At 58.0% G+C, this 22,378-nt stretch overlaps 8 protein-coding genes across 10 annotated transcripts; 3 read left to right on the top strand and 5 right to left on the bottom strand.

Moving 5' to 3' along the window:
* Positions 1-501: 501 nt before the first annotated feature.
* On the top strand, positions 502-1,731 carry IUM83_07011 (S-adenosylmethionine synthase 2; the record flags this gene model as incomplete). Its single annotated transcript, XM_067931266.1, has 1 exon — positions 502-1,731. The coding sequence occupies one exon, from the start codon at positions 502-504 to the stop codon at positions 1,729-1,731; it is 1,230 nt and encodes a 409-aa protein (XP_067787171.1).
* A 416-nt stretch (positions 1,732-2,147) lies between these two features.
* On the bottom strand, positions 2,148-5,422 carry IUM83_07010 (Zinc finger, RING-type; the record flags this gene model as incomplete). Its single annotated transcript, XM_067931265.1, has 6 exons — positions 2,148-2,361; positions 2,439-2,657; positions 2,727-2,943; positions 3,006-3,040; positions 4,331-4,874; positions 4,933-5,422. The coding sequence occupies 6 exons, from the start codon at positions 5,420-5,422 to the stop codon at positions 2,148-2,150; spliced, it is 1,719 nt and encodes a 572-aa protein (XP_067787170.1).
* Positions 5,423-5,744: 322 nt separating this feature from the next.
* Positions 5,745-8,248, bottom strand: IUM83_07009 (MICAL-like protein; the record flags this gene model as incomplete). 2 transcript variants are annotated; one of them, XM_067931264.1, is made up of 2 exons in its annotated part: positions 5,745-6,581; positions 6,635-8,248. In XM_067931264.1, 2 exons carry the CDS (start codon positions 8,246-8,248, stop codon positions 5,745-5,747), a joined length of 2,451 nt encoding a protein of 816 aa, XP_067787006.1. The 2 variants fall into 2 exon arrangements, with proteins under 2 accessions (XP_067787006.1, XP_067787007.1); XM_067931263.1 differs by lacking the exon at positions 5,745-6,581 and having other exon boundaries at positions 7,629-7,678; positions 7,762-8,248.
* A 909-nt stretch (positions 8,249-9,157) lies between these two features.
* On the bottom strand, positions 9,158-12,308 carry IUM83_07008 (MICAL-like protein; the record flags this gene model as incomplete). Its single annotated transcript, XM_067931262.1, has 3 exons — positions 9,158-10,240; positions 10,309-10,710; positions 10,779-12,308. 3 exons carry the CDS (start codon positions 12,306-12,308, stop codon positions 9,158-9,160), a joined length of 3,015 nt encoding a protein of 1,004 aa, XP_067787020.1.
* Positions 12,309-13,941: 1,633 nt separating this feature from the next.
* On the top strand, positions 13,942-17,670 carry IUM83_07007 (putative transmembrane protein; the record flags this gene model as incomplete). Of its 2 annotated transcripts, none has more annotated exons than XM_067931261.1 (1): positions 13,942-17,670. In XM_067931261.1, the coding sequence occupies one exon, from the start codon at positions 13,942-13,944 to the stop codon at positions 17,668-17,670; it is 3,729 nt and encodes a 1,242-aa protein (XP_067787009.1). The 2 variants fall into 2 exon arrangements, with proteins under 2 accessions (XP_067787009.1, XP_067787008.1); XM_067931260.1 differs by having other exon boundaries at positions 16,003-17,670.
* A 186-nt stretch (positions 17,671-17,856) lies between these two features.
* IUM83_07006 (peptidoglycan-binding protein) lies at positions 17,857-18,879 on the bottom strand (the record flags this gene model as incomplete). Its single annotated transcript, XM_067931259.1, has 1 exon — positions 17,857-18,879. One exon carries the CDS (start codon positions 18,877-18,879, stop codon positions 17,857-17,859), a length of 1,023 nt encoding a protein of 340 aa, XP_067787010.1.
* Positions 18,880-18,924: 45 nt separating this feature from the next.
* Positions 18,925-20,112, bottom strand: IUM83_07005 (Transmembrane protein; the record flags this gene model as incomplete). The annotated part of the gene is made up of 4 exons (XM_067931258.1): positions 18,925-18,933; positions 19,049-19,702; positions 19,756-19,836; positions 19,909-20,112. 4 exons carry the CDS (start codon positions 20,110-20,112, stop codon positions 18,925-18,927), a joined length of 948 nt encoding a protein of 315 aa, XP_067787011.1.
* Positions 20,113-20,711: 599 nt separating this feature from the next.
* IUM83_07004 (Transmembrane protein) lies at positions 20,712-22,254 on the top strand (the record flags this gene model as incomplete). Its single annotated transcript, XM_067931257.1, has 2 exons — positions 20,712-22,126; positions 22,233-22,254. 2 exons carry the CDS (start codon positions 20,712-20,714, stop codon positions 22,252-22,254), a joined length of 1,437 nt encoding a protein of 478 aa, XP_067787012.1.
* Positions 22,255-22,378: the final 124 nt, after the last annotated feature.

Here is a 22,378-nt window from a genome sequence, read left to right as displayed (position 1 = left end):
GTTCAAGACTGATCCGCGTGTTCGCGATCACCCGCGAAAAGCGATCGTCCAAACGACTAGGATTTGTATGGGGGACCGTGATGGGTACAGCAACGTGGATGGGCTTGAAGCCGCGGCCAAATGGGTGGTGCTAAGCAAGCATGGCCCGGCCAGCGGCGAGGCCAATTTCGGCATGCCACGTCAGCGTGATGCAAAACGTGGGGCCGTGGGCGCTCAGGACGCAGGACGGCGGCGCCGGGGCGTTTCGAGCTCGAGCCTGGCTCGGCTTCCTCTGCATCGCTATAAATGCGACGCCACACGTCCTACCCTCTTGAAGCGAGCGTACCGTAGGTTGGGGAGAACTGCACCAGGCATGACGCAGAGCAAAGCGCCGATCTAATTGGCAGAAAACGTGTCGCGCTGGTTTCCACCATTCAAGCCCCGAGGTTTTTCGCGCGAGGTTTAATATCTCCGAAGGGCCGCCATGCGCCGCCAGCCAAGCGCGTGCTCTCATTCTGGAATTTGCTTGCCGGCGCCCACACTCGTCCCGCTCCCAAGACCCTCCCCGACCAAGATGACTCAGACCGCCGCCCCCAAGGACCGCACCTTCCTGTTCACGTCCGAGTCCGTGAACGAGGGCCACCGGACAAGCTCTGCGACCAGATCTCGGACGCCGTGCTGGACGCCTGCGTGTCGGAGGACCCGAACTCGCGCGTGGCCTGCGAGACGTGCGCCAAGACGGGCATGGTCATGATCTTCGGCGAGATCACCACCAAGGCCATCGTGAACTACGAGAAGGTCATCCGCGACACCATCAAGGAGATCGGCTACGACGACCCGGCCAAGGGCCTCGACTACAAGACGGTCAACGTGATCGTGGCCATCGAGCAGCAGTCGCCCGACATCGCCCAGTCCGTGGACTCGGTCACTGACGAGGACGTCGGCGCCGGCGACCAGGGCATCATGTTCGGCTACGCCTCGGACGAGACGCCCGAGCTCATGCCGCTCTCGCACGTGCTGGCCACCAAGCTGGGCTCCAAGCTCACGGAGGTGCGCAAGAACGGCACGCTCGACTGGATCCGCCCCGACGGCAAGACCCAGGTGACCGTCGAGTACAAGCAGGAGGACGGCCGCATGGTGCCGCAGCGCGTGCACACCGTGGTCATCTCCACCCAGCACAACGACGACGTGACCAACGAGCAGATCGCCGCCGACCTCATGAAGCACGTCATCCAGACCGTCATCCCGGAGAAGTACCTGGACGACAAGACGGTGTACCACCTGAACCCGTCTGGACGCTTCGTCATTGGTGGCCCGCACGGCGACGCCGGTCTGACCGGCCGCAAGATCATCATCGACACCTACGGCGGCTGGGGCGCCCACGGTGGCGGTGCCTTCTCCGGCAAGGACACGACCAAGGTCGACCGATCGGCCGCCTACGCCGCCCGTTGGGTTGCTAAGTCGGTGGTGGCCAAGGGCCTTGCCCACCGCCTCCTTGTGCAGCTCTCGTACGCCATCGGTGTGCCCTACCCGCTGTCGATCCACGTCGACTCGTACGGCACGGTGAAGGAGGGTCTGTCGGACGACGACCTGGTTGAGATCATCAAGAAGAACTTCGACCTGCGCCCGGGCATGATCCAGAAGACCCTGGAGCTGAAGCGCCCGGTGATGCAGAAGACCGCCGCCTACGGCCACTTCGGCCGCGAGGACGCGGACTTCACGTGGGAAACGGTGAAGGAGCTCGAGCTGTAAAGTGCTGGGGGCTAGATGATGTGTATATTGTCTCCGCTTAATATTTGCCCAGCACTTGGCCGCTACGAGAAGATCACTCCGCCGTCAGCTTTCCAGCGATGGAGAGTGGGGTAGAATCGGCGCTGTCGTGTTCGGTCCCTGCGTGGCCCGTGGAGAAGTTTGCACTTTTGGCCCCTGCTGTCAACCGTCCATTCTTCTCGCGGGCTCGCGTAGCCGGCGCGATCAGTTTGCCCATTCTGCTGTCTCACACGTTTTATCGTTAGCTTAGGAAGTGGTTAACGACGAAATGCAATAGGTTAGCGCTCAACTCTGTGCGTTCGTGTTCTTTGCCCAAGTTCATGCGCATTTACTGATGCCGCGCATGCGGACTTCTTGTTGACGTAAGGCTTCGACAAGCATTCTGAAAGGCTTGGTTGCTACGTCTGACTGTGTGCAGCTGCTGCTAGAGGTCGGAGGCACCGTGTATCGCGTATGCGTGACCGCGTCATGACGCTTTTGCTGGCGTCGATGATGATCAGCGAGTTGGTCAGTGTCATGCTCGCGCAGTGTAGCACATATTTCCTGCGTGTGCCTGGAGAGTCTTGGTTTGTGTGGAAAGCGTTGCTGAGCTGCAAGCTGTACGCGTCGACGCTGCATTCAGAACCACTCGTCAGATACAGAAGCTGCAGTACATTCGTATCCATCGCTTGTAACAAGTTGAAGTTTACCTGGCGATTGATTTGGTCACGTTCCTGCCGGGCGACAAAAGCTGCTTCGGCTTGGTTGGGAATTCGCTTCGCTTTTGCAGTGCGAGGGGTGCTGCTGGAGTTGTCTGTGTACGAGGTTTGTACAACCGCTCAAACACGTCTCCAGTAGCAGATCGACGGCGCCTAGGAGAAGGCAGTTCTGCCGAGTCGACTTTAGCCGTAGAAGCAGCACACGAAGTCCTGCAGCACCTCGCCTTTGAATTTATCGTCTCGACAGATCTTGCAAGTCGCCGAGGCCGAGCCACTAACCGCGGTCGAAATATGCACTCAGTCTCCTGCTCATCCAGTTGCTGCTTCTCCGCCACAGCTTGAAGCATTAACCGCTTCCAACGAAGCTCTCCAGCGGCTCGGTAGTTGCGAATAGCAGCAGCTTCGACTCGGTCTTGTGGGAGACACTTGGGCAGTGAGAGATAATATTCCTCCTCCTCGACGCGTTCATCTTCTTGGAGCTTTGCCTTCACCTCGCCTGTCCAAAAACATGTCAGTTCACTGGCACAAATTTCACCAGCAAAAGCATGACCTGCTCACGTTTAGCATCGTTGCGCTTCTTCCACTGCAATAGTCTATCGACAGTGGCCGAGACTTGAATCGGTGTCAGCGCAGCCCGTTTTGGAGGTCGATTTTCTAGCATTTCCGTGATCAGGAGATGTTCACCTCAGCCCAGCAAACGTGTTCTGTATATGGATATGCACGTACCTCCTGGGCATCCAGCCGAACACTTCATGTTCATTTCCGCTTGTCTCTTCACAATCAGCTGTTGCACTTGTGCAACGAAGTCATTATCTTGCCTGCGAAACTCCCAACATTTCGTCCCATTTCAAGCGAATACGAGTTCACCGCAAATACTGCAGCTTGTTACGGGTTGTCATTGCTACCGTTTCGTTACTACTTCGCGATCCCACGGACACACTCGCTTCGAGTTCGACCCACTCTTCTCCGTTGATGGAGACAATCGCGACCAGCATGATGCACAGACGACGTGAGCACAAGGATCCATGAGCACGCGAGCTTGCTCGTTGTAGCAAAGCCTGCATAAATCTGAATCTTCATCTCCTACCATCTCCAGTGCACTGGTCTCGCGGGCATAACCGTTAGCAGGATGCCTCGGTCGCGGTGACTTCCGCGCACTGTGCGGCGATTTGCGGCTGCGTGGAGTCTTCTTGTGCTCATCTTCGCTTGCTAGTGTGGAGGGCAAACTCACGGTCCCAACGATACTCTGACGCCGAGCCTTACGCCGCGATTTCTGTGCTGTATCCAACTTCTGCGATGTTGCTCGACTCCGCTTCACGCCTGGATGTACTGAGTCAGCGCCACTTGTAATACGATGAACTTCCTTCGAGCTCTTGGACACATTGGCATCAATCGTTGCTTGAAGCTCGGCATCCGAGCTGGGCATAACGAGACTCTGCCGCCTCCCTCGCGAGCGCTTTCGTGTAGCTCCGGATACTGACCGAGCTTGATTTGTGCGGTGTCGAGGTTCATCTTCGCTAACTCGACCACCACCTACTCGAGCGAATGTGGAGCCCCAACTTTTCCACAGCTGTGTCCGCTTGCTATCCACTGCTTCTCGAAATGCTTGGTCTTCCCCATTATGCGGCGATGTTATGTGCTCCGTTTTCGCAGAGAAGAAATCATTATTAATGATAGAGCTTGAACTGATGTCCACCCCCAATGTTGCCATGAAGAAAGAAGAAGCTTCTCTTGCTTCTTCCTCCGTCACTGTGGACAAACTTGAAGGTGGCGGCTGGTTTTGTGCTGGTGTGTCATTTTGCGCGGCTTTATCTGTCCTCGTCACTTTACCCTCGACAGGAAACAAGTGAAGTACAGGATTAACGTCATGCGCCTTCACGTACTCCAGATACCGCTCTTCATACACTCGCGGCGGAATCTGGGCGCCTGTGACTGTGTCCGTGTACTCAAACAATCCATCTTCGTTGCGGGAGTGCTTGGCTTTAGTGTGTAGCTCACGGTGCGCGTCCGCGTCGCTCCACTCTTTATTCATCCGCTTCAGGAATTCAGCGAGCTCCGATACTGTCTTTTTGCGGTACTCAGCGTCGGCCGAGAACTTTGGGGGCTGCTTCATCGTAGGCCCCAACAGGTATCCCGTGCCTGCGTGAACCTGCTTCGCGATCTCAACTCCCTCTTCACTCAACGGATCCACGTTGATATATCTCCGCACCAATTGCCTGAATTCCTCCTTCTGCGCGGCACCGGTCGTCTCACTGGCCGCTGCAGCTTTTGGCTCCCCACTTCCACTCTTCACAGCCTCCAGCTCAGCACAGCTCGTCGTCGCACTAGTCCTCACCGACGCAGACGAGGTCGACGCTGCCGCAACAGCCATGCACTTCTTCAGCACCTGTAAAAACTCGTCTCGATGCGCAGCGCCAGCGAAAGGCCCTGCCCAGCATCACACGTCAGTCACGGAGCTCTCCATCCATCCACCTCGACAGCTCACCTGGCATGAAGGTCAGCTCGAGGCGGTTGCCGTCCGTCAGCTTGAGTTCCACGCCCTGCACCGTGTTCTGCACCGTGGTGGGCTGCACCGACGCCACGTGCGTCAGCGCCACGAAGAGCGCAGCCGCCGACTTGGTCTCCTGCGGCGCGCGGTTGGTGATGTCTCGCAGCTCCTTCTTGCGCCTCTCCAGCGCGTCCGAGTCCGACTGCGCCGTCTGCAGCCACACGACGCCGCCGCCCTCCAGCGCCGCCACGCCCAGCGCGCCCAGGCCGCCGTCGATGCCCACGCCGTCGAACTTGGCGGCCACGTGCTGGAACATGACGCAGCGCTTGTCGCGCCGCTGCTGCTGCTGGAAGCGAGACAGCAGCCGCTCCGACATGCAGAAGCGGCTCAGCGCGCCCAGGTCCAGCCGCTTCTGCTTCTGCGAAGACGCCCCCGCGTCGAACAGCTCCGAGAAGGACCCGAAGCCGTACGTGTCCTCCTCCTCCATCTCGAGCCTGAAGTGACTGCAGGCAATTAGGTTCCCGCCAGTTTTTGTATTTGAAAAAAAAATATTCTGAAAGCAATTATGCAACTTTTAGGCAATTATTTTCAGTTTCAACATTTTTGGGTCGGACCAAGATTTGGTACCCATTATTGTTCACTTCAACTTGACGTTGCCTTTTTTCTTCAACAAAGTGTTATAGTAAGCTTCGTAAGCTAAACGACAAACACCACTCGAGCCCGATGCACAGTTCACATCACACCTTAGAATACGTACTACGAACCGATGCATAAAGTTTACTTCACATTTTAGAATTCATACTATGCACTTAGATGACTCGAGGAAATTGGACCGTGTAGCGCGACCTGGGGTCCGCCGTGTACTTGCGCGGATTCTTCTGCATGTCGTCGCGCACGTGGCCCGACAGACGCTGCACGACTTGGAACGCGGCTTCACGGTCGGCCAGCAGCTGCTCGTCCGCCTTCCTGCCGATCTGCGCCACCATCCAGGCAGTGTCCAGGGCCCCCAAGAACCCGTGGCAGATCCCGACACTCTCGTGCCACATCGGTTCCAGCAGCGAGTCGCCCATGAGACCAACGTAGAGTTTCTTGCCGTGCGACGAAAGGATGTTCGCAGCATGGTCGGCGCGGGTGAGAGTGCTGAAGTCGAAGAGGCTCACGCGGGTGAAGTCCGTCTTCCTTGGAATGCCAGCGAAGTCGACGATACGCTTGGCAAGCTCGTGGAGAACAATCTTGTTAACGTTGTCGTCCTTGACGAGGTCGGTCGGGTCCGAGCGGTTCTGGTACAGGACCCGACGGTCCAACAAGTTCTGGCGCTTTGGGGTCATTACGATGTAGTGCATCTCGCCGCGGTAGTACACAACGTTCTCCATGTCAAAGCCAATCTCACGCAGCTTGTCGAGCATCGGATGGTGGCGAAAAGTGGTCCATGAAAACTCCTTGGCCTTCACCTCATCCGACGTTCCCAAGTTCGGGAAGTAGCAAACAATGCCCAGAGCCTCCTTGTTACTGTAGACAAAGCGGTTAATGCCGGCAGGTTCGGCTAACTTGTCGTTCGTGCCGGATGCGCCAAGTACTGCGGTGAACTCCATCATCGGGATCTGAGGCTTCGTTGCTACAGTGTAGAAGAGTTTACCGCCGTTCTCCTCCAAGGCAGGGGTACAATGAACTCGAAATCTGTCGATGAGTGCACCTTCACACCAATCAACAGCGCCACCTTGAGCAGGATCACCTGCATTTGCCGTGTGCTCACGTGAAAATACGTGCTGGTCTTGCAAAACTGCGGAAAGAAGACCTTTGCACCGAGCGAGACCATGTCCTGCACGACCCATGGCCACAAGTGGAGCCTGCTTTCACGACTGAAGACAGCACGCTTCTCCACGACCACAACCTGACCACCAAGCAACGCCGTCTCCACAGCAGCACGAAGACCAACAGGACCTGCCCCGACAACACATACGCTCTTCTTGGCAGCGGGTTTGCGCTTGTAGACCTCCAAGTTGAGCCGCGCCTCCAGCAACTTGAAGAGCTGCTTGTTACGGAAGCTCAGTTTGCTGTAAACAGCCGCCTTGATGTGATAGTAAATGTGCCAGGGTTCATCCACCAGAACACCGTTGAGGCCACAGTTGGTCACCAGATTGTTGAAAGCTGCCAGGGTGTCTTCCAGATCAATCGCAGCTTCGAATGCCTTGTACGACTCTAACACAACCTTGGCCTGAACGCTGTCCGTAATAACTGTAGGAGCAGGCGCGATCGACAAGAGATCCGAAGGTGCTTCTACCACTGGAGGCACCAGGCTTCGGAAGTCTTTATCGTGCTCACTCGAGCTATTGGACCACTGCGTACTCGACAACCGACGGGAGCCTCTCTTCAGGTGACCGTTCTTCTTGTACATGTCGTCGCGAGTAATTTCATCGATGGCGGATAAATGCGACATAATTCGTGTCATCGATTCCTCGGAGAGTTCCGCTCGTTGGCAACTCTTCAAAGTCTGCTCCAGCGTAGCTAGCATGGCCAACCGGACCGAAGACTTGCCAGCGACAAAAGGCTCGTGCTTGGACTTCGATAGAGGTTTTGGGCGCCTAGCCTTGAATAAGTCACTACTTTCATCATCGGAAGATTGGCCACGGCTGAGAAATTGCGCCAGCTTGGTTCCCATGCGATCGATGTGACTTGCAAATGTGTTCGGTTCTTTAACTTTCGGCGTCGACACAGAGCTGGCGCTTAAACTTGAGGATGAGGACTGCGACCGCATGAGCGACGCATCCACGACAGGAGCCGCGTCCACATCGGATGAAACACTTCGGTTGTAAGAGAAATTTTCACCCCCAGAGCGTGCCAACGAGTCGAGAAGCTTGACAGTGCCGTAGCTGTCGTCGGCCACCTCGCTGTGCACAGATGCTGCTTCATCGACAGAGTGGACGGAGTTGACGGTGCCAGTTGAGGCCTTCTCTTCTTCCTCAATCAGGAGCTGCCTCACCTTCTGCCACGCCAGCTCCTTCTCAGCACGAGCTTTCTGCTTCCGTTCAGCTTCTTCAGCAACAATTTGGCTCAGTTGAATTGTGTCGATCTCCGTAGAGTTTATCCCCATTCCACGCCCGCTTCCGGACAATGGAGCCGAGGTGTACGGAATCGATGGCTGTCTAACAGACCGGCGTGGCTCGTTGCTGTAGAACGCGCCGTCTTCGCCGTCGGTACTGTTACCGCCTTCGTCTTCTCTGTAGATGTCGTCCAGGTACTTTTCGCCAGCGTCGATAGCTAGGTAGTCCAGGATCTTCTGTTCGTTGCGGATCTCGCTGAGGCGGTCGTCCATTGTGTCCAAACAATGCGTGTCGATGAGGTCTTCGCCGAGAAAGCTGCCAAGTCGGTCTGTAGGGCTAAGTGACACGTCCTGCACGTGCTGTAGCCCGGGCTGGCCTGGGGGAGCTGGCGCTGGATGCACGTTCGCTTGCTCAAGTGTCACCATTGTCCTGAAGTTTTCTCCGACTTGGACAGCGGTCTGAAGATTGAATGAGAGACTTGCAGCAGAATCCGAACTGATCAACAACCGGCCATGCCCATCAAGGCCAGCTTCTCGTCTTCAATACCACATCCAAGTATTGGCTCACTCTCCCAGGCAGGCACAAGATGGACCTAGCCTTCTCCAGAACACGCTGCACCCATATGGCGGACGTAGCGTCCTAGCCTACCCATTCCAGTGCCAGTTACACTTGCAATCCTCCTACAGTACTTGACTTCGGTGCCAGAAAAATAGCACACCCTGCCCCAAGCAGCCGGCACAAGGCTCTATAGAGGCACGTAAGATGCAAGCGCACTCTCGCTTCCCCTAGGTCTTATCCTAACTTCCACATGATTATCCGGTGACTGCTGTGACTTTGCGAACGAGCAGTTTGCAGCTGCAAATTGACACTCAGCAGCAACGCGAAGAAACAACCGCCCATCTCAATCGTCAAGTACACACGACAGTAATCGGAGCTGCGTCTTGCGTGCTGTCCTCAGTGCAGTCAGACCTCTACCTACTGTACCTGAACGGAGTTGGGCAATGATGTCCAAGTATGGTTGGACCACGTGCTTGAGGAGACATCTTGTCGCAGTCACTTCAACAATGAGGTAAGCCTCGAAAACTACTGAAGTCGCAATGACACAAGCAAATGTGTGTACACCTACCACTGTACTGCAATCGTGTAAGGAAGCAAAATGCACAAGTTTATATTGACACTTTTTAACACAACTGCGGGAACTTGACCGTGTAGCGCGACTTGGGGTCTACCGTGTACTTGCGCACGTTCTTCTGCAAGTCATCGCGACGGAAGCCCGACACGTGCTGGATGACACGGTAGGCCATTTCACGGTCGGCCAGCAGTTGCTCGTCCGCCTTCTTGCCGATCTGCGCCACCATCCACACGCCGTCCAGCGCACCCAGGAAGCCACGGCAGGTTCCCACGCCCTCGGGCCAGAACGGCTCAATCAATGAATCGCCGATGAGGCCAACGTAGAGCTTCTTGCCCTGTGCTGTAATGATACTCGCAGCCTTGTCGGCGCGAGTGCGGGTGCTGAAGTCGAACATGCGGATACGCGAGAACTCGGCCTTCTTCGGGATACCCAGGAAGGAGACCACGCGCTTGACGTACTCGTGCAGCGTGGCCTTGTTGATGTTCTCGTCCTGCACCAAGTCTTGAGGTTCCGGGTGGTTCACCTTGAGGACCTTCTGGTCGAGCAGGTTTTGGCGCTTCGGGGTCATCACTAGGTAGTGCATTTCACCGCGGTAATAAACAATATTCTCCAGGTCGACGCCGATCTCGCGCATCTTGGCAAACATTTGCTGCTTGAACTGGATGGTCCACGAAAACTCCGTCACCTTCTTCTCCTCGGTTGTGCCGAGGTTCGGGAAGTAGCACACGATACCAAGTGCCTCCTTGCGACTGAACACGAACCGGTTGATGCCTGCGGGCTCGGCCAACTTGTCGTTGGTACCAGACGCACCGAGCACCGCAGTGAACTCCATCCATGGAATTTGCGGCTGCGTCGCCACAGTGTAGAACGGCTTGTTGTCGCTTTCTTCCGAGTTCGGGGAGATCACAGACTCGAACGCCGTCGATGAGTACACCGTCACACCAATAAGCAAAGCCACCTTCAGCAGAATGAGCTGCAGCTGTCGTGTGCCGACGTGGAAGTACGCAGTCGAGTGACAGAACGAGGGGAAGAACACCTTCGCACCAAGCGCCGTCATGTCCTGCACCACCCACGGCCACAGATGCAGAATGTTCTCGCGACTGAAGTGCTTGCGCTTCTCTAGCACCACCACCTGACCCCAAGCAACGCCGTCTCCACAGCTGCTCGAAGGCCGACAGGGCCAGCGCCAATAATGCACACACGCTTCTTAGCAGCAGGTTTGCGCTTGTACACATCCATGTTGAAGCGCGCATCCAGTAACTTGAAGAGCTGCTTATGACGGAACCCCAGCTTGCTGTACACGGCAGCCTTGATGTGGTTGTACACTCGCCACGGTTCGTCTACCTTGACCCCGCTCAGACCGCACTCCGTCAGTAGCTTGTTAAAGCTCGAAAGGGTTTCGATCAAGTTCTGAGCCGCATCGAACGACTTGAATGCATTCAGGACTCCAGGCCCAGTCTTCACCTTGGCGTTGTCAACCGTGGCGGAAGCTGATACGATCGGTGCAGGTTCACGCGGAATCTCGGCGACCGGCCTCGGAGGAGGCACCGGAGCTCGCCGCGGCTTCTCGTGCTCATGTGCATCATGGTCGCTCTTCACCCACTGCGCACCCGACAGGCGACGAACAACACGGTTCGGCTGGCCATGGTTTTCTGAATGTCGTCGCGCACGATCTGGTTGATAGACGTCAGCAATGTCGAGATGCGTGCGATCGACACCTCGGACAACTCGTTCTTCTGGCACGTGTGCGAGATCTGGTCCAGCGTAGCGAGCATCGGTGTCATGCGCGCAGAAGTTGCCCCGTAAACGGCCGGGGCGGCAGGGGGCTCAGGCAACTTAGATGCGTGGAATGCAGCCTCCAGACTCATCTTGTCACTAGACGCCTTGGATTGGAACGGCGTGGGCGGGATGATCCGACGAACGCGCGGGGTGTTGCTCTCATCCGGCCCCATCAACGATCCACCGCGGTGCAGGAACTGCGCGAATCGGTTGCCCATTCCGGACAATGTACTCGGCGTTGGCGGAGACACATCGTCGTCGTTGCCCTGCGTGAAGGACGAGGTGGTGTCTGCTTCAAGCGACGAGGCGAGCGACCTAGGCGACGACGTCTCGCTCGGCGGGCTGGAGTCGTCCATCTCAGACGGCACACTGCCGCCGTTGCGGCTGCGGCGTCCATCGTCCACCACGCGATCCAAGTAGTCGAGCAGATTCACCTTGCCGTAGTCGTCGATCACCGTCTCCCGACGCACAGTGGATTCGTCTACAGATTTGATAGTCGCCTCGTTGCCCGATCCTTTGCGCTTGACAGCCTCGCGCTCTTCCTCGAGCAGGAATTGGCGCACCTTCTGGCGCGCGAGTTCCTTGTCGGCGCGAGCCTTTTGCTTGCGCTCGGCCTCCTTGGCCACGATCTGGCTCAGCTGCTGGGAGTTGATGTCGTCGGGGTTGAACAGCATCATGCGCGATTTCTGGGGCACCACCTTCGTCACGAACTTGTTGCGCGGCTCTGAGGACGCCGGCGCCGAGTGCGCGGACGAGAAGGACTGGTTACCGTCGCCACTGTGGCGCTTGTCCTTCTTCTCCTGCGCCAGGAAGGCCTGCAAGCGGCTGTTGGCGCGTGCCGAGCGGCTGCTGAGCGTGTGCAGGTCCTCGGCGTGCAGGAACTTGTGCTCGTCGTCGCTGTCGCTGACGAGGTCGTCCAGTCCCGCCTCGTCCTCGCCGGCCTCGCGCTCCTCCTCCTTGTAGACACCGTTGAGGTAGCGCTCGCCGACGTCGTTGGCCAGGAAGTCGAGCAGCTTGCGGCGTCTGTGCGTCGACTGCTTGGGGGCGTCGCCCTCCGAGGGGTACGTGTGGCTCAGGAAGTTGTTGAGCTTGGCGGTCTTGGCGTCGTCCGCCGCCGCGCCGCGGTGCACGGCCTGCGACTCCTTGATGATCTCGGCGAAGTCGCCGTCGCTGAGGCGGTCAATGGCGTCGAGGCCGCTGGCGTCGATGAGGCCCTCGCCGATCCACGTCTCGCGGCGGCTCACGGTGCTGCGGCGCACGTCGTGCTCGTGGTCGTGCGGCTCCGTCTCCGGCTGCTGGTCCTCGCGCACGGTGGGCACGGACTGCACGCTGCGCTTGCTGGCCACGGACGAGCGCGGCGAGAGGAACACGTCGCCGCCGCCGTCCGAGGACGACGACGAGTGCGTGTCAATGTCCGCCATCGAGGTATCAAGCTGCTTGCGCTGCGCACCGCAGAATTCTCACTGGCTGCCGGCGGGCATCGCACTGCCCCGCTCTCCCTGCGGCAGCCTCAGGTCGCGCGTGGCTGTGTGGTCGTCGGCAGGGTTCAACCGAGGCTTGAACAGCTCCGGCAGTGCGGTGACGCGAATGAGCGACATAGGACGGGCATCCGCCCCGTCTCTGGGCAGCGTGTTTCTTTGTGTCCTTTCAAACTTCAGAACGGATCCAAGAGCAGCTCGGACTGGCCGGCAGTAGCGGTCGTAGTATAGGTACCTACCTACCTACCTACCTGCCTGGCGATGGCCACATTGTCCATGGATGCATGGACATTGTGTCGCGCCTGTATCCGTGCTGCAATTAGTAGCTACTCAATTACGCTTTTGCTAGTGTGTTTGTTGCCACAGGCAGCGGGCATGACTTCTTTAGGGGACGCCCTCTGGCCGAGCTCCTTCGAGACAAGTTGTTGACCCCACACCGTTCAAAGCGAGCAAACTACGTTAAATTCAGCTTCGATGCCTTGACTTGTGTCGATCGCGACCCGCACCGCCGTGACGAACGCTCCTCACTTGAGCTCTTTAACTCTTTTTAACGTGCCGTCGTGCGCAGCGCAAAGCCCCGGTATCCACCTCAAGCGTGCAGGAATTGAAAAGCCGAGAGCCATCGGATTCTGTCGGTGCTCTAGAACCGTAAGTTGAAGCGGAAGTGACTCCCCCTATGTAGGGATCTCATATACAAAAACGCAATGACCGACCGACCGCATACCCCTCTACACAAGACTTTCAGTCGCCGTCACATGGACACGAAGCTGCAGACGGTTGCGATGATACCGCATGCTGCTGCCTCTCCTTGCTTGAGCAAACCCATGACCACCCATCATGGAAATGGGTGCTGGCAGTATCATGCTGCCCCGCCAGCGCGTGTTGTCACATTCGACCTACCCGCCGGGACCTGGTTTAGCAACTTACATGTATTAATACTACATGTGGTGGACAACATGAAAGTCTCAGGTTGAGACCTTCTTCAAGAGGGTCAAGAGGCTCTTGGACCGCTGTCAACGTCTCATGGCGTGTGTAATCTACCGGTGCCGCAAGACTCAGCCTTGCCGGCCGCGGCGATTAACGACGCGGTCGGAGCAGGCTGCGGCAGGCAATGCAGTACAGCGCAGTGACGTCACTGAGCTCCATGCGATCGAGCTGCTGTAATTAGTCGAGCTCCTGGTGGATAGTTCGTTAACGAGCACTTGACTTCCGCCGATCCACCGCCGTTGTCGATCCTGCCTGCACTTGGATCGGACGCCGCGCGATAAATCGATAGACAGCAATCGTTCCCACTTCGTGCAGCCAACAACCAAGTTGGTTAGTCGTAGCGAGTGCCGCGTGCACTTTGCAGCGTGCACTTTGCAGTTTGCTGCTGTCGCCAGGCAAGTCAAACTGGAAGTTGAAGTAATTAATTGAGTTTGAATTTCATTTCATCAGGGCCCTAAAGAAATTATTTATAATGTTCTTATTCCGGATAAGAATGAAACAAAATCAATTAATTTCGTTTACACAACGGCCCAAACGCTCCACAGCTCCCGATCCGGGACGAGGCACGCCGCCGTCTCTCTCGGCCGCCATGTCGCCCCCGTCGCCCGCGCGAGACGAGCGGAAAGAGCAGCTTTTGGCCTGGAAGCAGCAGCGCCAAACCGCACGCGCGAGCCCTGCCAGGCCCGAGCCTCAGCAGTGCCGCCGCAACAGCGCACAGGCGGTGATGACCGCGTCTCCGGAGCGCAAGACGCCCACCGCCAAGAGCACGACCGCCACGTACACGGAGCAATTCCTGCAGCGCCGACGCAGCGAGCAGCTACTGGCCGACGCCGCCAACAGCCCCGTACAGAGCCCAAAGGCCAACGGCAGGCGCCGAATGGAGCGCAGACGCAGCAGCGCGGACTCCGACGCTGCAAGTGAGCGGAAATGCAATGAGCCCAAGCCGACGCCTGACGGTCGAGAGCTCCTGGAACTGCCTCGCGAGAATGGTCACCAGGTGGCTGCCGTTGCGGCGGACGCGGCAGTTGAGAATTCGTCACAGAGAACAATTGACCTGGTTGAAGGGGCCGTGGTCGTCGCGGAATCTGGGAAAGGGGTTGCAGCTGTGAATGACGGTGGTTTTGGGAACATTGTCCAAGACGAGGAGGCAGCGGGGAAAGTGGCGATGACCAAGAAGCGAAGGGCTCCGTGCAGTAGATCCGCCGTCACGCTGGCTGTGGTTGCAGGGGTGGTGACAGTTTCAATGACTGGTGGAATCGTGGTTTGCCAACTGTACCCGTCGTCGCCTGCAGCGACTTCGATTCGATCTGCGGCGGATAAAACGGCTGAGGTGCTGTATCCTCTGCTAGTGGTGCTCCAGAACGAAGTTGGTCCGCATGGGAAGGAATTGACAGAAGCACTACGAGCCGATTGGCTGGCGCTGTTGCAAAGTGAGAGGTTGGAGAAGTCGGCTCGTGCCGCCCAGGTGCTTGTGAACGAAGAGCTGAAGAGGTTGCGAGACTCCCCAGGATTGACCCAGGCGACTTCGATTATGGCTACTTTGGTACAGAATGCGCGGACTCAGCTACAACGAGCGCTTTCGCGTTTGATCGACCTCCTGGAAATGTTGGTGGGGTGGGTGCAAACCCACCTGAAAGCTATGCTGGATTTGATCGAGTCAGAGCGGGGTTCGAATGACGAGCTGAACCAGCGTGTTCGATCTATCTTGGCCACAGCACGTTCATCATTTGAGGAGGCACTGAAAGAAGGTGCAGCGCTGGCTAAGTCAAGCGTGAACGAAGTTTGTGAATGGATAGGACTGGAGTCGGATGTGAGTGATGTGAACCTGCCCAGCAAAAAAATTGTTGCATCGCTGGAAACACGTCACTCTGCGATTCAAAGCGTAGCACGGGGGCTAACGGCACAGGAGTCTCGGGCATTAGAGGACGTACAGCGCTTCGAGAAACGACGAGTTACCATCATATCCGCTGCTAACACGTTAATAGCGGACACCAGGGCGACAGCACTACAAAGTGTTATTGACGTGAAAATGGCTGCCGTGGAGTTTATTGAGAGCCGCATAAAGCAGCTAGCAGAACAATGTGCCCGAACAATTGAGCAAGAGTTTGAGGAATATGAACGCACGTCTCGCGAAGCTGAAGAGGAGGGCGATGTTGATATGCTGGCCGAGATAGCAGCGGATATTCAGGCAAAAGTGAAGGCGGCTATCAGTTTGAAGCGAAAATTGCTAGATCGTGCGAAAGCTACGTACGAAGACCCATTGGATGCAGCAGCTTCAGATGATCAGAGTACTGTGGAGGATGAATTACTGAGCAAACGTGACGACGAGGAGCAGCACTCCGACGGTGCCAAGCCGGTCGAAGAAGAACTCCCGGATGAGTCTGTCGATGGTTCACTCGGCAGTGAAGACAGTACCGAGGAAAACATGCCCGCGGCTTCTAAACTGATTGAGGAAGACGAAATTAGGGGTGCGGACGGAGGGACTACAGCGGTGAAGTATAGCCCCTTGGAGGGTGTGTTCGACAGTGTCATCCTCACCGAGGAGAAGGTACAGATCACCAGTGATTTGGCTGAGCCAGACAGTGGTTTGGCTAAGCCAGACTTACTGACGGTGCAACGCAAAGAAGTTCAAGCGACGGAAGATGCTAGCATGTCCAAGAGTGCGTTGAATGGTGAAGATGGCATCCCAATTGTTGCTGAGCTTGTTGAGGAAAGTGTTGCAGCAGTTGAAATTGTGTCTGTAGAGGAAGGGGAGGTAGCTCATGGAGAGATAACGCAGGCTGTCATCACTGAAGTATTGGTGGACTTGGAGGATACCGGTACTGTCCTGGGCGTGAAGCAGACGCAAGTGGAAATGATCAAGTTTGCTGACGCAGAAAACCTGTCTGAAGTGGGTTCTTCCAAACAAGACATGGTGTTCATGGATGGAGAGCAATTAGAAGCACACGTGAACTTCCCAAATGAGGGGGTCGAGATGGAGCTTGTGGTGGAACTGGAGGATGCTGCGGCTGAGCAAGTGCAAGTGGAACAGGTCCCGCCTGACAGGAGCACTCGTGTTCGTGTTCTACCCGGAAGCAGTATACCGGATGAAGAGTTTGGAGAGAAGGCAGAGCACAAAAAGAAGGACACGGATGAGTCGACACAAGTTTACTCGGAGCGTTTTCATCTGCATGAAAAAGAATTCGTGACACACGGCAGCGACATGGAGTTGCGTGTTGAGCAGCAAGGCTCTGAAATTGCATACGAGGAGAGAGTAGCAGTCGAGGAGGCGAGCACGAATGTCGCGGAGCTTGGACGCCCCACTGCAGAATCTGCAAGCGAGCGCAGCTACGATAGGGTTGACATCGAAGCTGTAGCTGCTACATTGGGCGAAGTGAAGACTTTGGAAACGGAGCGTGTTGTCGTGGCAAATGAGTTCCAAGAGCTGGAGCAGCTGGAGCGAGTGCTGCTGCAGGAGGAAGGCGAGCGCGTTAGAGTAGAAGAGGAACTGCGCGTTATTGCGGAGGAGGAAGAGGTGTGGCTGCAAAACGAGCAGGAGGCTGCTGAAGGCGTAGCCTCCAGCGATGACTTGACGTTTGAGGATTCAAGTACTGCAACGATAGATGCTGCGAAAACTGCCGATGTAGACGTCAATCAGAAGAGCAGTACTGCGATCCCAGCGGTTGAGCTACCTGGGCCTACTTTGGTACAGATCAGCTTACTTTCAGTCGCGTTCTTGGCACTGGCAGTACTCGCAGCATATTTATTAGATCGTCACCTCAAGCGTGGGCTGTTTGCCCGTGCACCACGCCGACGTAGGCGGTGGAAACGACGGGCGGCCTCTGACGCTGAAGAAGTGGTGTTGATGCCAGATGACAGCTCAGATGACGAAGCGGAGACTGATACTACCATTGTGAAGTCAAGTTTCGAAATGATGGAGCTGAGGTCTAGCGTCAGCGCCGATGTGAAGGTAAGAGCACTGGTGTCCTCTGGAGGCGAGGATGCCGACGTAGAAGAGGAAACCAGCGAGGACCATGAAGAGGTAGAAGAAGCGAAGGAGATCACCGAAGACGGCGGAGTCGCTGTTTCGAATCCGGAGTCCGCGAAGTCAAAGTCTGTTATCGTTAAACGCGTCCAGACGACCACGACCTACGTAGAAGATCACGCCGCGCCGCACTCGGAAGCATCGGTCATCGATGCAGCGTACTTGTCGGCTGGCAGCGGCAGCACAGCTGCACCGTCGTCGTCTATCAGCACGCCGCCGAGTGGCTCGCCAGAGGGGACACCAGATACATCCCAGCGCGCTCTCCGTCGACGTCGACGCGAACTCCGCTCGTAGAAAACACTAACTAGACAAGAAGAGAAGCCAAAAGCGCGCACGAAAGAAGTCAAAGGAGCCCCAGAGCTCCGCCCTCGCTTTTGACAGAATGAGGTAAAGCAAGCACGTGTTGATACAGCTTCATATTCGCTTCTCCTTCTACATATACAAATGACAGACGAGCACGCGATGGCAGGCTGGCGCTGATCACGCGCTGGAAACTGCGTCGAGGTCTCGGTATCCGCTGTGCTGCGGCTGCGACTGCCGCGGCGAGTCGGTGCTCTCCGCATCCACTGGCCGCTTCACCACCAACTTGTAGCCTGGGCGGATCTCGCCGCGGTATCCCTTGGGGAAGTAGGCGCGGTTGTACTCGCGCATTTCGTCGTACGTCATGCCGTAGCGCCGCGCGAGCTCCTCGGGGGTGTCGCCGGGCTCGACGACGTGGATCTGCTTGGTGAGCTTGACCTCGGCGATGTTGCGTCGACTGGCCGCTTGCTGCGCCGCCAGGAGGTCGGGCACGATGACCCGCTCCCCCGGCACGAGCTCGGCGCGCTGGCCCACGGGGTACCGGCCGCGGTTGATCTGCAGGAAGTGCGAGTACGGGATGCTGTAGGCCTTGCAGATGGCCTCGAAGGTGTCCGTGGGCGCGACCAGGTGCGTCTTGTACCGCGCAAAGGCGGCCGACGTGCCTGTGTACGTGGCCTCGGCGTCGCTCTGGGCGTTGAGCGTCGAGGCCGTGGCGTCTGCTCCCAGCGCGGGGTCGTCCCGCTCCATCTCGCCCGTGTTCATGAGCCGCACGTGCAGCAGCTGGCCGGGGCACAGCAGGCTGCGCTCGCCCGTGGGGAAGTAGCGGCGGTTGTCCTGGCGCAGGATCTCCTCCGTCGTGTTGTAGAGCGCCGCGATGCCGCGCAGCGTCTCTCCGGCGCGCACGAGGTGCATCTGGCCCCATCCGTTGTCGATGCACTCGGGCGGCGGCGGCAGCGACACGGCACGTGCCTCCTCCACGATGAGCTGCTGCCCCGGGTAGAGCTTCACGTGCCGCTTCTTGCGGCCCAGCAGCGGGTTGAGCGCCAGCAGCGCCGCCTCCGTGGTCTGCGTCTTGTGCGCGATGCCCGCCAGCGTGTCGCCCGCCTGCACGTCGTAGCGGAAGGGCGACGGCGAGGGCGGCGGCGGCGCCAGGCCGTCGCGCGAGCTGCTGGCGGTGGCGCTCGAGCTCACGGTGCCATACATGGCGACGGATCTCGCGCTCTTTGACTGGCGAAAATCGGAATGGGATCAGCTTTTCTTTGCAGCGGATGGATAAGACGTACCGGAATGATGGAGCCTTTAATCAGAAAGTATAGTGAAGGCAAGATACTTTATTCCGGTGCAGGGATTAGGTGGAGCAGCACGGGTCGACGCTGCCCTTGAGCTCGTCGGCGTCCGTGTCCTTGAAGATGGCGAAGCCCAGGCCCACGCCCAGGATCACGGCCACGAACATGAGCGTCTCGTACGTCATGATCACCAGCATGACCCAGTAGCCCAGACACAGGTGCACCATGTACATGGCCGCCAGCACCAGCTTGCACCAGAGCGGCAGGCGGCGCACCAGGCTGACCTTGGGGGCCGTCGGCATGCGGCCGGTCTTGGGCACGAACGACTCGTGGCTCGCAGTGTGGCCGTCGCTGGCGCTGCTGACCTGCGGGGTGGTGAGTGACATGTAGTCTGCCTGGCTGGACACGATGCCGTGGACCCGGTAGAGCCGCTTCTCCACGAGCTCGCGCAGCTCGCCGAAGCCCTCGAGCGACATGGCCAGCAGCACCACGCCCAGGAAGCCGAAGGCATACTTGACCCCGGACGACAGCACCCACGGCTGGAACAGCAGCAGCAGGCACGTGGCGTCGCCGCCGATGGCGAGCTGGAAGCCGTTGAACATGACGGAGCCCGTGGGGTCCGCGGTCGCCCCCGAGTAGCAGAAGTCGTCGGACGAGGTCTGCGCCGCCACGTACTTGGTCGGGTTGTCGAACACGAGCTGCGCGTGCTCCTCCGAGCACGTGTAGATCTTCTGCGCGCCCTTGAGATCCACGGCACGGCGTGCGTGAGCTGATCGTAACCCTTGCCGCACACGGGGCACTTGATGTCCGTCGCGTCCTGGTAGATCTCGTCCGAGGTGATGTCGGCCTTCTCGGGCGAGCCCAGGTTGGCGGCCTGTCCGTCCAGAGTCACATACAACGTCAGGCAACGGCATCATAGCAGCACCAAGGGGGGTAGTACACGCACCGGGTCGTTCTGCAGCGAATCGATGTGGCCGGCCATCTCGCACGCGTAAACGTACTGGTCGCCGAGGATAGTGGCGTTGATGTTGGCCTTCACGTCCATGTTGCACAGCGGGCACGTGGTCTTGCGCAGGTTCTGGCCGGCGTCCGCGCCCAGCACCAGCAGCGCCAGCAGCAGCAGCGCCGTGAGCGGCGACCGAGCTCCCATGGTGAGAGGAATGGTAAAAATGAGGCTGCGACCCGAAACTTGCGTTCAGAGCCGGGAATTATCCGCACCGAGCCAGATGCCGCGCCCAGCGCAGAGGATCAAGTGTGGCTGGCGTTCGATGGAAGTGCTGCTGGCGGATAGCAGCTATGTAGCTGTAGCTTCCTAGCGAATATGAAGCTCGGCGAGGGCAGCGATGGAAATGAACGGCGGTCTCGCCTGCAGGAATCACGAGCCGCCATCAGCTGCGTCGGTGCAACACGGAAAGCGACACATGCAATTATCGAATACGCCTGTTGATGTGGCGGGCTCACGCTCGCCGTCCAAATGCTCGGTGCAGCATGGGAGCTCGTTCCTCCATGCTGTCCACCGACACCTTTGGACGTTCGTAGCGGGTGCCTCGGCCTCGCTCACCAGCATCATCATTAACAACCATCGCATCGGCGCCGCGCTCAGAATTGGCCTCCATTTTGGATGGGCTTCGTTCAATTCAGACCGCATATCTTGGCGTTTGTATGGAACAGGCGCCGCCCGTCTCTGCGATCAGCAAATTTAAAGTTGCGCAGACTCCGCAGTCTTCATCTCGCCACCTTCCCGCCGGGATGCCTCTCCTCCCGCGCCTCTCCGCCGCTGCGGCGCTGCTGCTGGCGGTTGCGGCGTCCTCGTCAGCCAGCGCGCACCTGCACCACAACCACCACCACGAGCTGCACCAGCTGCACGACATGCACGCGATGCAGGCGCACCGCGACCTGGCGGCGTCGGCCGCGAGCTCCACGGACTACACGTGCCCCGTGTGCGGGATGAGCACCTTGTCCAGCGGCTACGACAACAAGAACTACGTGACGATGAAGCACGGCCAGACCGTCTTCTCCTGCGGCATGGCGGCGCGCTCCTTCGACGCCTACGACTTCGACGTGACGGACACGGCGTACCTGGCCGCCAACATGGCCGAGTTCATCGTCAACCAGACGGACGCCAGCGCGTACGCCAAGTGCGAGACCACGTGCTCCGAGTGCGCGGACGGCATCAGTGACCCCGTGTCGGGGGCCGCCGTCTCCTCCGACAGCTTCGTCTACGTGTGCCTGAACAACGGCCAGAAGATCTACTTCGCGTCGCAGGACAACAAGAACTCGTACCTCGCCAGCGTCAACTCCGAGGTGCGCTACTTGGTGGACAGCGTCATCTGCTCGGGGGCCACGTGCTCCGACGCTACCAACATCACAACGCTCAGCCCCGCCGCGCAGAGCTTCGTGGCGGACTACTCTTCCGCAAGCGCAAGCGGCACCACTTCCACGTCGGCGAGCAGCACTGCCACCGAGTCGGACTCGTCGTCCACCAGTTCGGGCTTCTGCACGGGCCAGGGCTCCGTCATGTTCAACGGCTTCCAGTCGTCCATCCACGGATCGTGCGTCATGCTGCTCTTCCAGCCCTGGGTGCTCAACAGCGGTGTCAAGTACGCGTTCGGCTTCATCGGATGCTTCCTCATCGCGCTGCTGAACGAATCGCTGGTGAAGGGGCGCGAGGTGGTGCGCCAGCGGCTGCTGGTGGCGCGCAAGCTCCGTCCGCATGACAAGTTCCACAAGATCCAGTGCAAGCTGGCGCTCGCCGTTCTGTACATGATTCAGATGACCATTGCGTACTTTGCCATGCTCGTGGTGATGACTTATGAAACGGGTCTGTTTGTGGCGCTAATCTGCGGCTTTGGCGCCGGCTTCCTGCTGTTCAAGAACCTCGACAAGGACATCACGGAGGAGCGGGGCTCGTGGCGCTTTACAGACGCGTCAACCGTGCGGATCCAAGTTGAGGGCATGTCGTGCATGAAGAACTGCGGAACGACAGTGGAGAATGCGCTGAAGAACACCCCCGGCGTGACCGATGCAGTGGTGGAATTTGACGAGCGTGCGGCGTACGTCTCTGGTTCAGCCCAGTACAGCGACCTGGTGGCTGCTATTGAAGCTGTCGGCTTCACGGCCGAGGTGAACAACCAGACTGGGCGCAACAGCATCTCCCCTCGCGCGTAAGGACATTATGCATTAGTATTCCCCTACAATTTCGCTGCTCATAAGAAAACAGCGCAATTCTCACGTTCGATCGAATGGTTTGTCTGAATGCAATGGCTGTAGTGAATGCCGCAAGGACGTCTGAGGGAATCCTGCATAGAGTCTGGACAGGTAAGGAATCCTTACAAAAGGATGGCGGCAACGGCTGGCCTGCGAAGTAATTTACGTCAAGTGCTGCTGGCCATTGGCTGGTGGGTGAAGGCAAGGAG

The sequence above is a fragment of the Phytophthora cinnamomi genome (genome assembly GCF_018691715.1).
Source record: "Phytophthora cinnamomi strain GKB4 chromosome Unknown Contig62, whole genome shotgun sequence".
NCBI lineage: Eukaryota > Oomycota > Peronosporomycetes > Peronosporales > Peronosporaceae > Phytophthora > Phytophthora cinnamomi.
Note: the sequence above shows the minus strand (reverse complement) of the source record. Positions and strands in the feature narration are given on the sequence as shown.